General features: G+C 41.0%; 1 protein-coding gene across 1 annotated transcript; it reads left to right on the forward strand.

Moving 5' to 3' along the window:
* Positions 1 to 919: 919 nt before the first annotated feature.
* On the forward strand, positions 920 to 9,874 carry opn8b (opsin 8, group member b). Its single transcript, XM_036975468.2, has 3 exons — positions 920 to 1,228; positions 1,631 to 1,956; positions 6,491 to 9,874. The coding sequence occupies exons 1-3, from the start codon at positions 973 to 975 to the stop codon at positions 6,896 to 6,898; spliced, it is 990 nt and encodes a 329-aa protein (XP_036831363.2). The 5' UTR covers positions 920 to 972; the 3' UTR covers positions 6,899 to 9,874.
* Positions 9,875 to 12,261: the final 2,387 nt, after the last annotated feature.

The raw sequence follows: 12,261 nt of genomic DNA on the forward strand, positions 1-12,261 counted from the left end.
TGGGGTATACCACAGAAAACGGGATTTGTTTTTCCAATAGCTTTTTTATTTAATTCAATGTGCATTGAAATAAAACCAATTTACAATGTTTTACTGAGTTATCAATATCCTGCTGAAGTCTGAACTCGATCTTACTTTATCTTATCTAACTCCTGTGTATTTGGAGTTAAAGGTAACGTGATATTTTTTTGGCCCACATTAATTTACTCAGACGACGAACCTCTGCCAGAGGCATATACTCTTCATATTTCTTTTATCTGGAAATTATATTAGGCTCAAAATTGGATCCTTGTCAGATCCTATCAGACCTGTTTTCTTGTCTATTACTGATGACCTCAAATACTCCCAATCAAACAAAACTGAATGTGCTCGCCATTCATTGGCACAACAAAAGACCCATTGAGAAAATATTCACAGTTTATACAACCTTGATGTTTTCCTGTTGGTAAACAGAGGTTTCTTTTCAATGGTCCAATCGCCATGACAGCTTGAGGAATCTAGTTCTGATCTTCAGTTAACCCTCTGGGTTGTCTGAAAATTCAACGGTTAACTCTCTATGGCTCATGCTATTGCTCTATCTTGTGTTAACTTTATGTAATCTCTTTCACTAAACCATTACATTGGGCATTGAAGGTGTTGACCAATGTTGACCAAATCAATCTCTCTCTGGAGGGATTCATGTGCTTTTTGAATGCCTAATAATTTAGTGTTTTCCCAGACAAGAAAATAACCAATGTTAGACTGGTTTGATTGTTGGGTCTGGCCTGGGTGTTGGGAAATGGAGGGTTAAGGCAAGGTCTTTTCTCTTTTCCTATTTTCTCTATCGCTATCTCTCTTCCTGTTTCTCTTTCTCATCATATTGCTCTTTATTCTTCCTTCCCATTTCCTCTCGCTCTCTTCCCTTTCCCTCTTTGTCTCTCTCCCCTCTCTCTAGCTATATTGTCCATTGTGGGGAACCTGCTGGTGCTCATCATGGCATTTAAGCACTCATCTCACATGAAGCCCCCGGAGCTGCTGAGTGTCAACCTGGCAGTGACCGACCTGGGAGCTGCTGTCGCCATGTACCCTCTGGCTGTGGCCTCGGCCTGGAACCACCACTGGCTGGGAGGAGACACCACATGCATCTACTACGGCCTGGTAGGCTTCTTCTTTGGCACGGCCAGCATAATGACCATGACCGTGATGGCTGTGGTGCGTTTCGTCGTCTCCCTCAGCCTCCAGTCTCCCAGTGAGTATATAGAGCATGTGGAGTAGGAGTACCACAGGGAATGATGTTAGGACCATTGGAATTTGTGTATGTTTGAAGAATACAACCCAGAAATAGCAACAGATAAACTATATAAAGCTGCTCAAATCATATTCTCACTCTCACAGTACAGAGATCAGGGAAAATGTCTAAAATTCGGACCTTGAGGTCAGAAGTGTAATATATACTACTTAGCAGATGCTTTTATCCAGAGCAACTTACAGTACAGTGAGTGCTTACATGTTTGGTGTGCGTATGTAAGCCCTCCAGGACATGAGCTCATGGCCTTTCTGTTGCTAGTGTTCTTACCAGCTGAGCCACACAGGAAGTACTGCTCTCCCCCTAAACCTCTTAGTGACCCACTGTCTGTGTGTGTTTCCCTAGAGGAGAAGATCAGCCGGAGGAACGTGAAGCTCCTGTGTTTGTGGACGTGGCTCTATGCCCTGCTGTGGGCCTGCTTCCCTCTCCTGGGCTGGGGCCGGTACGGTCCAGAGCCCTTTGGCCTTTCCTGCACCCTGGCCTGGGGAGAGATGAAGGAACAAGGCTTCTCCTTCGTCATCTCCGTCTTCTCCTTCAACTTGCTGGGGCCCTCCTTCATCATCCTTTGTTGCTACTTTGGCATTGCCTTGAAGCTGTACATTACCTACAAGTCCCTCGACAACAGCAAAAATATCCCAAACATCATCAAGATGCACCGCCGCCTTCTCATAGTGAGTGACTTGCTGACTTGGAGTTGAATTCCTATAGAGTTGTTTTTGTCACACCATCTTAATTTAAATTGATTTTTTAAAGGACTAGAATATGGACATTATACAGGCCTATTTACACATACTTTTAACTTATTCCGTTATATATACTGACCAAAATATAAACGCAACATGCAACAGTTACAGTTCATATCAGGAAATCAGTCAATTTAAATAAATAAATGATTCTCTAATCTATGGATTTCAGATGACTGGGAATGCAGATATGTGTCTGTTGGTCACCGATATCTTTAAAAAGATCAGAAAACTAGTCAGTATCTGGTATGACCACCATTTGCCTCATGCAGTGGGACACATCTCCTTTGCATAGAGTTGATCAGGATGTTGATTGTGGCCTGTGGAATGTTATTCCACTCCTCTTCAATGGCTGTGCAAAGTTGCTGGATATTGGCGAGAACAGGAACACGATGTCGTACACGTCAATCCAGAGCAACATGGGTGACATGTCTGGTGAGTATGCAGGCCATGGAAAAACTGGGACATTTTCAGCTTCCAGGAATTGTCTACAGATCCTTGCAACATGGGTCCGTACATTATTATGCTGAAACATGAGGTGATGGCAGCGGATGAATGGCACGACAATGAGCCTCAGGATCTCATCACGGTATCTCTGTGCATTGAAATTGCCATCGATAAAATGCAATTGTGTTCGTTGTCCTTAACGTATGCCTGCCTGCCCATAAGATAACCCCACCGCCACCATGGGCACTCTGTTCACAACATCGGCATCAGCAAACCGCTTGCCCACACAACGCCATATACTTGGTCTGCGGTTGTGAGGCCGGTTGGACATACTGCCAAATTCTCTAAAACGACGTTGGAGGCAGCTTATGGTTTAGAAATGAACATTCAATTCACTGGCAACAGCTCTGGTGGACATTCCTGCAGTCAGCATGCCAATTGCACGCTCCCTCAAAACTTGAGACATATATGGCATTGTGAATGTGACAAAACTACACATTTTAAAGTGGCCTTTTATTGTCCCCAGTATAAGGTGCACCTGTGTATGATCATGCTATTTAATCAGATTATTGATATGCCACACTTGTCCGATAGATGGATTATCTTGGCAAAGAAAAAAATGCTCACTAACAGGAACGTAAACAAATTTGTGCAAAAATTTGAGAGAAATACATATTTTATTTCAGCTCATGAAACATGGGACCAACACTTTACATGTTGCATTTATATTTTTGTTCAGTGTATATAATTATAACGTTTTTCATGAGTTGAATGAATGAAACTGCATCTTTCACAATGGGCTCTATTTTAGGCTGGGGTTAAGCTGGCGCAATTGTCAAACGCACACTCGTTTAAATGTTGACCTGTTAAAGCCGGCGCTGTTCTATTTAAATAAAAACACTTCATACCTTTTTGTAGTTAATAAATCTAATTTGAAACATAATAACTATAGTATCCTTAACTAGCATTGAAAAACTGAACCCATTCTTCTCTAATTAAAAATCTTTCTCCCTAATTTCACGCTTGTAACGTCAGTATTTTTCAGCTGGTTGGCAGGCAACCACTGGAAAAAGAATGAAGGCTTTGCACAGGCGCCTTGTTGCGTTTTTTGTGCGACTGACAAAAAATGCCCGGAAACGTAAAAGAACGTTATTAACCAGTTCACGTGCTTTTAAAATAACAATTCTGTTCCGGAACAGTATAGATCACTTTCGTTCCCAGTTTTTGTTTCTGTTCCCTGAACCGGTTCCAACTTCTGGAGAAAACAGGATGGATTAACAACAGAAATAATCCAAAACATGCATATGCATGCAACAAGGCATTAAAGTAATACTGAAAAAAAAGATAACAGCAATAGAATACGCTTTTTGACCTAAATGCAAAGCCTTATGTTTTGGGCAAATCCAATACAACACATCACTAAGTAACTGCCTCCTTATTTTCAAGAATGGTGGTGGCTGGTATGGGTATGGTATATGGCTGGTATATGCTATGGGTATGCTTGACACACTGGGCAGTTTTTCAGGATGAAAAGAAAAAGGATAGAGCTAAGAACAGACTAAATCCCAGAGGAAAACCACAAGAGCTTCAACCTGAGGGGAATGCTCAGTTTAGGTACACCAAATTTGGCCAGACTGCTTTTTCAGTCAGAGCATCTGGATTATGGAACACTCTGCGTGGAACACTCTACACTCTCTCACAACCAGTGTGAGAGAGTGTAGTACCTTTGCTAGCTTCAAGGCAAACCTGAAAAAGTGGCTAAAGGCAAACCATTAATGTGAACATTAAGATATTCTGACTCTTAGGATGTCAGATACTGTAGGACTAAGGGGACGTAATATTGATGGAATATTGTATAGATGTAATATTATTATTATATTGTCTATTGTTGTATATTTCATTTTTTTTTAAATAAAGTATATACAGTACTAGTCAAAAGTTTGGACACATCTACTCATTTAAGGGTTTTTCTTAATTTTTTACTACATTGTAGAATAATAGACATCAAAACTATGAAATAACACATATGGAATCATGTAGTAACCAAAAAAGTGTTAAACAAATCAAAATATATTTTATATTTGAGATTCTTCAAAGTAGCCACTCTTTGCCTTGATAACAGTTTTGCACACTCTTGGCATTCTCTCAACCAGCTAAAAATAAAGAAAAACCCTTGAAAGAGTAGGGGTGTCCAACATTTTTGACTAGTACTGTATATAGAGAGATATTTATATAGGGAGACATCGTGCCAAAAAGGGGTTACATACATGTAAAAACACTTCAGAACAAACTTCCTTTTGAATAAACTAATTGTATAAATTATTCTGCCTCCAGCTGCACTGCTCAGACATTGAGAAATGTGTGATATTTTCTTCCAAAAATAGAGGAACAAACAGCCTCTAGATAATTTGTTATTTTATACATTTGCAGATTTCAAAGGTTTTTTTATTTGGCATTTTTTTATGATTATACAGATAATACAGACATAACAGGTAGAGCGCAAAACACACACTGATCCCCTACCAAATCAAACCAACCCCCCCCATGCTCCAACAGAGCCCCACCCCAATACCAGACTTAAAACAGGCATGATATAGAATGAGTAAAATAATCAAATAGTACAAAATAAATTAAAGTATATTATAAAACAAAAAGTTAAAAATAGTAAAAATAGTTATACAAATCCTAATTTGGGTTGGTTTATGGAGTTGTGAAATTAGCTGGGTCCATGTCTTCTACAAAGGATAGGAAAGGTTGCCAGATATTATAAAATGTAATTGCAGATCCCCTAATGGAGTAGTGTATTTTCTCTAGCTTGAGATGTTGCATAACTTCCTTTATCCAATGGTTAAAAGTCGGAAGAAACCGATCCTTCCACTTAGTTAGTAGAAGACATCTAGCTAGAAGAGTAGTACATGCCAGCATGTTGCCATAGAACTGTTTAGAGGGGCCTCCTGTCGTGCCACTCCATAGAACTGTTTAGAGGGGCCTCCTGTCGTGCCACTCCATAGAACTGTTTAGAGGGGCCTCCTGTCGTGCCACTCCATAGAACTGTGTTAGCAAATCCAAGTTTATCATTTTAAAAGGGTAATTGATCATTAGAAAACCCTTTTGCAATTATGTTATCACAGCTGAAAACTGGCCTTCTTTAGACTAGTTGAGTATCTGGAGCATCAGCATTTGTGGGTTCGATTACAGGCTCAAAATGGCCAGAAACAAAGACCTTTCTTCTGAAACTCGTCAGTCTATTCTTGTTGTAAGAAATGAAGCATATTCCATGCGAGAAATTGCCAAGAAACTGAAGATCTCGTACAACGTTCAGTGAGGAGATCCCTTTTCCAGCCCAGATATGAAACGCCCGGTCTAATAATGATGGAGAGAATGTATGGTTCTTAAATAACGGGGCAGAAGTTGAAAATTCACTGATCGCCTGAACTATTTCCAGTTTTTTAGAGAATGTTTCACAATAGGGTTCTTAATGTATTTGGAAATGAACTGTCTCAGCTAGTTTAGAACAGAGTAAGGCAGCTAAGGAGGTGGGTCCACAGGATGACATCTCCAAGGTCAACCATTTCGGGCCTGTAATAGTAATAATATTGAAAAAGTTTGAAAGTGCTAGACCACCCTGGGGGTGAGATCTCTGCAATACGCTCTTACGTATCCAAGGGTTTTTCTTGTTCCAGATAAAAGCAGATATCAGTTTATCTATGGAGATAAAAAAATATATTTTGTCAGAAAGATAGGAATACATTGAAATAAGTATAAAAACATAGGTAATACATTCATTTTAACAGTGTTATTTCTTATGCCCAAAGAAAGAGAAAGTAAATCCCACCGTTCAAGATCCTGTTTCAGGGACAGTGTCCAAATCAGATTTTAACTGAAGATATGGATTCAACAATAATGTTTCAACTGCATGGTCTTCAAAGTATATTCAGCTGGTTTGCTTTCTGCCCTCTGTTTCAGATAGTTTTCTCTGCCTGCCCATTTTCACAGTGTTTCTTCTATCTTACAGATAGCAGTCCTGATCAGCCTGGGCTTCATCTTATCATGGGCTCCATACGGTTTGGTGAGCCTGGTGTCTGTCGTCAGGGGCAGTGAGTTCATCCGGCCAGAGGTGACCATGCTGCCCTGCCTGTTTGCTAAGTCCTCCACTCTTTACAACCCCCTGATCTACTATATCTTCAGCAAGACCTTTAAGCAGGAGGTGAAGCAGCTGTGTGGTAGATCCAACGCATGCCATGCTTCCAGAGCCAGGAACAACATCACGGACAACGCCATCTACCTGGTGTGTGACGGCAGCCGGACGGAGAATGAGGAGAAGGTGGTGGCCACGGTGGCTGGGAGGACCACTGAGGATAAGTTGTCCTCTGGGAAGAGCCGGAAGATGGAGACCAGGTTAAACTCATTCGACAGCCAATAGGAAGGCCTCGGGGAGGGAGGGGGGGAGGGAGGACATCATACAGTATATAATTTGAAATGAGCTAAGACCAATATCTATGATTTTATTGTTATATCAATTGCTGTTGGCATGAAAATAGTTTTTACATAAAGACAAGTTATACTTTAATAAGTACAACTGTTGTGTGCAACAACTTCCAGGGTAATATCAAATCCTGTATTGATGGTTACATGAAAGAGGGCGTGTTTGCACTACTGTATCTTAACTTAATGGATGTGAGTGAAAAATGGCATCCAATGAGAGGATATCTGGACTGAGTGAAGAGTGAAGAGGATTGACAATATGCTATAGCCAATAGGGAATCATAGACTGTATACGGTTTGAATGGACGGAGCGTACAGTAGGTGGGCTGTTTTCTTTAGACAAACACAGCTGCCATTGATCAATGCAGAGGAAGGAAGTGACCGTATTCCCATGGAGGAGAGGATGGATGGAGACACTAAGCCTGGGGCCACCCTATCCCCTATGTAGAGCCATATGGGCCCTGGTCAAAAGTAGTGCCCTGCACTAAAGAGCACTGTTAGTGCTCAGGACTGATCCAATGAGGAGAGGAGAGGATGGAGAAATGGATGCTTCTAGTGCTCAGGACTGATCCCATGAGGAGAGGAGGGGATGGAGAAATGGATGCTTCTAGTGCTCAGGACTGATCCCATGAGGAGAGGAGAGGAGAGGATGGAGGAACGGATGCTTTTAGTGCTCAGGACTGATCCCATGAGGAGAAGAGAGGATGGAGAAACGGATGCTTCTAGTGCTCAGGACTGATCCCAGCCCAGCCTCAAAGGTCACACGCCAGCCACTAAGGAGGTTGAAAAGTCATAGTTGAGGTCGGACGGAATCTGAATATGTGAAGGACGAATTGGGTGTCTGTTCATATTTACTTTTAATTCTGTTTAATATCCCCATGGCCACGTAGCTTGGCAAAACCACTTTACCATGACAGTAATTCCTTTTGGATAAAAGCATCCGCTAAATGGCATATATTCTATATAATACTGTATTATTATATTATATTTGTCTTGAAACTTAGCAGGCACTCTTATCTAAATAGGATGCTAGTAAGTAAGTAAGTAGCAGTCAGCCAGGACTGCGAGCGGAGCCTGCTGAGGCTCCTCTGGGTGGGCAACCATGGATTGATGATGGGGATTTCATGCATCTAGTTGACTGGGCTATGCCATAGACTGTACACTAATCTCATAGGTGATGCATCTGGGTTCCTACTAGAGGTCGACCGATTAATCGGAATGGCCGATTAATTAGGGCTGATTTCAAGTTTTCACAACAATTGGAAATCTGTATTTTTGGACACTGATTTGGCCGATTAAAAAAATATTTTTTTTACACCTTTATTTAATCTTTATTTAACTAGGCAAGTCAGTTAAGAACACATTCTTATTTTTAATGACGGCCTAGGAATGGTGGGTTAACTGCCTTGTTCAGGGGCAGAACGACAGATTTTTACCTTGTCAGCTCGGGGGATTCAATCTTACAACCTTACAGTTAACTAGTCCAACGCTCTAACCACCTGCCTCTCATTGCACTCCACGAGGAGACTGCCTGTTACGCGAATGCAGTAAGCCAAGGTAAGTTGCTAGCTAGCATTACACTTATCTTATAAAAAACAATCAATCAATCATAATCACTAGTTAACTACACATGGTTGATGATATTACTAGTTTATCTAGCGTGTCCTGCGTTGCATGTAATCGTTGTGGTACGTATCGTTGCTCCAATGTGTACTTAACCATAAACATCAACGCCTTTCTTAAAATCAATACACAGAAGTATATATTTTTAAACCTGCATATTTAGCTAAAATAAATCCAGGTTAGCAGGCAACATTAACCAGGTGAAATTGTGTCACTTCTCTTGCGTTCATTGCACGCAAAGTCAGTGTATATGCAACAGTTTGGGCCGCCTAATTTGCCAGAATTGTATGTAATTATGACATAACATTGAAGGTTGTGCAATGTAACAGAAATATTTAGACTTATGGATGCCACCCGTTAGATAAAATACGGAACAGTTCCGTATTTCACTGAAAGAATCAACGTTTTGTTTTCGAGATGATAGTTTCCGGATTCGACCATATTAATGACCTAAGGCTCGTATTTTTGTGTGTTATCATGTTATAACTAAGTGATAGAGCAGTCTGACTGAGCGATGGTAGGCAGCGGCAGGCTCGTTAGCATTCATTCACACAGCACTTTCGTGCGTTTGCCAGCAGCTGTTTATGACTTCAAGCCTATCCTCTCCCGAGATTAGGCTGGTATAACCGATGTGACATGGCTAGCTAGTTAGCAGGGTGCGCGCTAATAGTGTTTCAAACGTCACTCGCTCTGAGACTCGTTCTGAGACTACCCTATATGACCCCAAATAATGTTGTCATGCTTGTCATGCAACCATGGTATGTATAGTTTGGAACTTTATTGTGAATACAGTCCTGTGGTATTGAGCAGTTCTGGTTTTTGGAATGTAGTTATTATGTAAGCGTCTTCATGGATTATTCATTTCTGCTATCACTGGTTTGTCAATGTCCTCACCCCCAGTGTTGTCTTAAGTGTTGCATACTAAATAACTTCCCTCTTTGTACTCTTTTTAAATGTCTGAAAAATACAATTACATATTGTCAGGGAAACAAAAGTTGAAATGTATAGGCCTGTCACAATCATTTGATCATATCTCTAAACCTTCACGGAAGAAATACAAGTTAATATATACAGTGCCTTGCGAAAGTATTCGGCCCCCTTGAAAAAATGTCAGTCTCTCGATGTGCAAAACTGATAGAGACATACCCCAAGCGACTTACAGCTGTAATCGCAGCAAAAGGTTAATACAAAGTATTAACTTAAGGGGGCTGAATAATTTTGCACGCCCAATTTTTCAGTTTTTGATTTGTTAAAAAAGTTTGAGATATCCAATAAATGTCGTTCCACTTCATGATTGTGTCCCACTTGTTGTTGATTCTTCACAAAAAAATACAGTTTTATATCTTTATGTTTGAAGCCTGAAATGTGGCAAAAGGTCGCAAAGTTCAAGGGGGCCGAATACTTTCGCAAGGCACTGTATATATATACAGTAGATAGATGAAAAAATCTTAGAACACGTTGTTCCTCAATGTTCCTCAATGTTACAAAAGACCACTTTACACCGATTCAGTTGTCAGACTGAGTGCAGTTGTCTGCTTTTAAAGGGCAGGGGACAGTATAATTTGATGGGTGCTTACAGTGGGGCAAAAAAGTATTTAGTCAGCCACCAATTGTGCAAGTTCTCCCACTTAAAAAGATGAGAGAGGCCTGTAATTTTCATCATAGGTACACTTCAACTATGACAGACAAAATGAGAAAAAAATCCAGAAAATCACAATGTAGGATTTTTAATGAATTTCTTTGCAAATTATGGTGTAAAATAAGTATTTGGTCAACAACAAAAGTTTCTCAATACTTTGTTATATACCCTTTGTTGGCAATGACAGTGCTCAAACATTTTCTGTAAGTCTTCACAAGGTTTTCACACACTGTTGCTGGTATTTTGGCCCATTCCTCCATGCAGATCTCCTCTAGAGCAGTGATGTTTTGGGGCTGTTGCTGGGCAACACGGACTTTCAACTCCCTCCAAAGATTTTCTTTGGGGTTGAGATCTGGAGACTGGCTAGGCCACTCCAGGACCTTGAAATGCTTCTTGCCCGGGTGGTGTGTTTGGGATCATTGTCATGCTGAAAGACCCAGCCACGTTTCATCTTCAATGCCCTTGCTGATGGTAGGCTTTGTTACTTTGGTCCCAGCTCTCTGCAGGTAATTCATTAGCTCCCCCCGTGTGGTTCTGGGATTTTTGCTCACCGTTCTTGTGATAATTTTGACCCCACGGGGTGAGATCTTGAGTGGAGCCCCAGATCGAGGGAGATTATCAGTGGTCTTGTTTGTCTTCCATTTCCTAATAATTGCTCCCACAGTTGATTTCTTCAAACCAAGCTGCTTACCTATTGCAGATTCAGTCTTCCCAGCCTGGTGCAGGTCTACAATTTTGTTCCTGGTGTCCTTGGACAGCTCTTTGGTCTTGGACATAGTGGAGTTTGGAGTGTGACTGTTTGAGGTTGTGGACAGGTGTCTTTTATACTCATAACAAGTTCAAACAGGTGCCATTAATACAGGTAACGAGTGGAGGACAGAGGAGCCTCTTAAAGAAGAAGTTACAGGTCTGTGAGAGCCAGATCTTGCTTGTTTGTAGGTGACCAAATACTTATTTTCCACCATAATTTGCAAATAAATTCATAAAAAATCCTACAATGTGATTTTTTTTGAAGTGTACCTATGATGAAAATTACAGGCCTCTCTCATCTTTTTAAGTGGGAGAACTTGCACAATTGGTGGCTGACTAAATACTTTTTTGCCCCACTGTATATTTGTGCTATTTCACACATGTACGATTGTTTATTAACATGCACGTTTGAATTGGAAATGTGAGACACCCTCAGGGAGTGGGGTCAATAATTTTAGAGGGGCTCCTGAGTGGTGCAGCGGTCTAAGGCACTGCATCTCAGTGCAAGAGGTGTCACTACAGTTCCTGATTCGAATCCAGGCTGTATCACATACAGCTGTGATTGGGAGTCCCATAGGACGGAAAACAATTGGCCCAGCATCATCCTGGGTAGGCTGTCATTTTGTTCTTAACTGACTTGCCTAGTTAAATAAAAAATACATATTTTTAAATGCCAGTATGAACAGCGACCCTGGAGCAATTAGGGTTAAGTGCCTTGCTCAAGGGCACATCAACAGATTGTTCACCTTGTCAGGTCAGGGATTTGAGCTAGTGACCTTTTGGTTACTGGTTCAACACTCTAACCGCTAGGCTACCTGCCACCCCAGTGTTTTGCAGGTGGGGAGAGAACTAGAGAGGGTTGAGGAGGAGGCTTGAAGCGCTGGGCATCTTGTTATGACATGCATTATCTGAATTCGGTCCACAGAATTATACCTATGAAGGAACTTTGAATGTCTTTTGAGCTAGCTAGCTAACAAGCTTGTCTGTGCAGAGCGGCACAAGATTTAAAAACTCGTTTTTACCTTTCTGTAGTTAATAAATCCAACATGAAACGTGGTAACTATGCCTATAGTATCCTTAACTAACATTGAAAAAGTAAATACATTTTTCTCTAGCTAAATAAAAATCTCTCCTCCTATCTTCTGAATCTAGATTGTAACTTCAGTACCATAGCCTATGCTTCGGAGGGGGGGGGGGGGGCAGGTAGCCTAAACACGCACACACATTGGCAAAGATTTTCAGCTTGCAGGCAGACACTGAAGTAAGTTTCTGAGTGACAGAGTGAGGGC

Source organism: Oncorhynchus mykiss, chromosome 4 (assembly GCF_057628025.1).
Source record: "Oncorhynchus mykiss isolate SJ-2025 chromosome 4, ASM5762802v1, whole genome shotgun sequence".
In the NCBI taxonomy this organism is placed as follows: domain Eukaryota; kingdom Metazoa; phylum Chordata; class Actinopteri; order Salmoniformes; family Salmonidae; genus Oncorhynchus; species Oncorhynchus mykiss.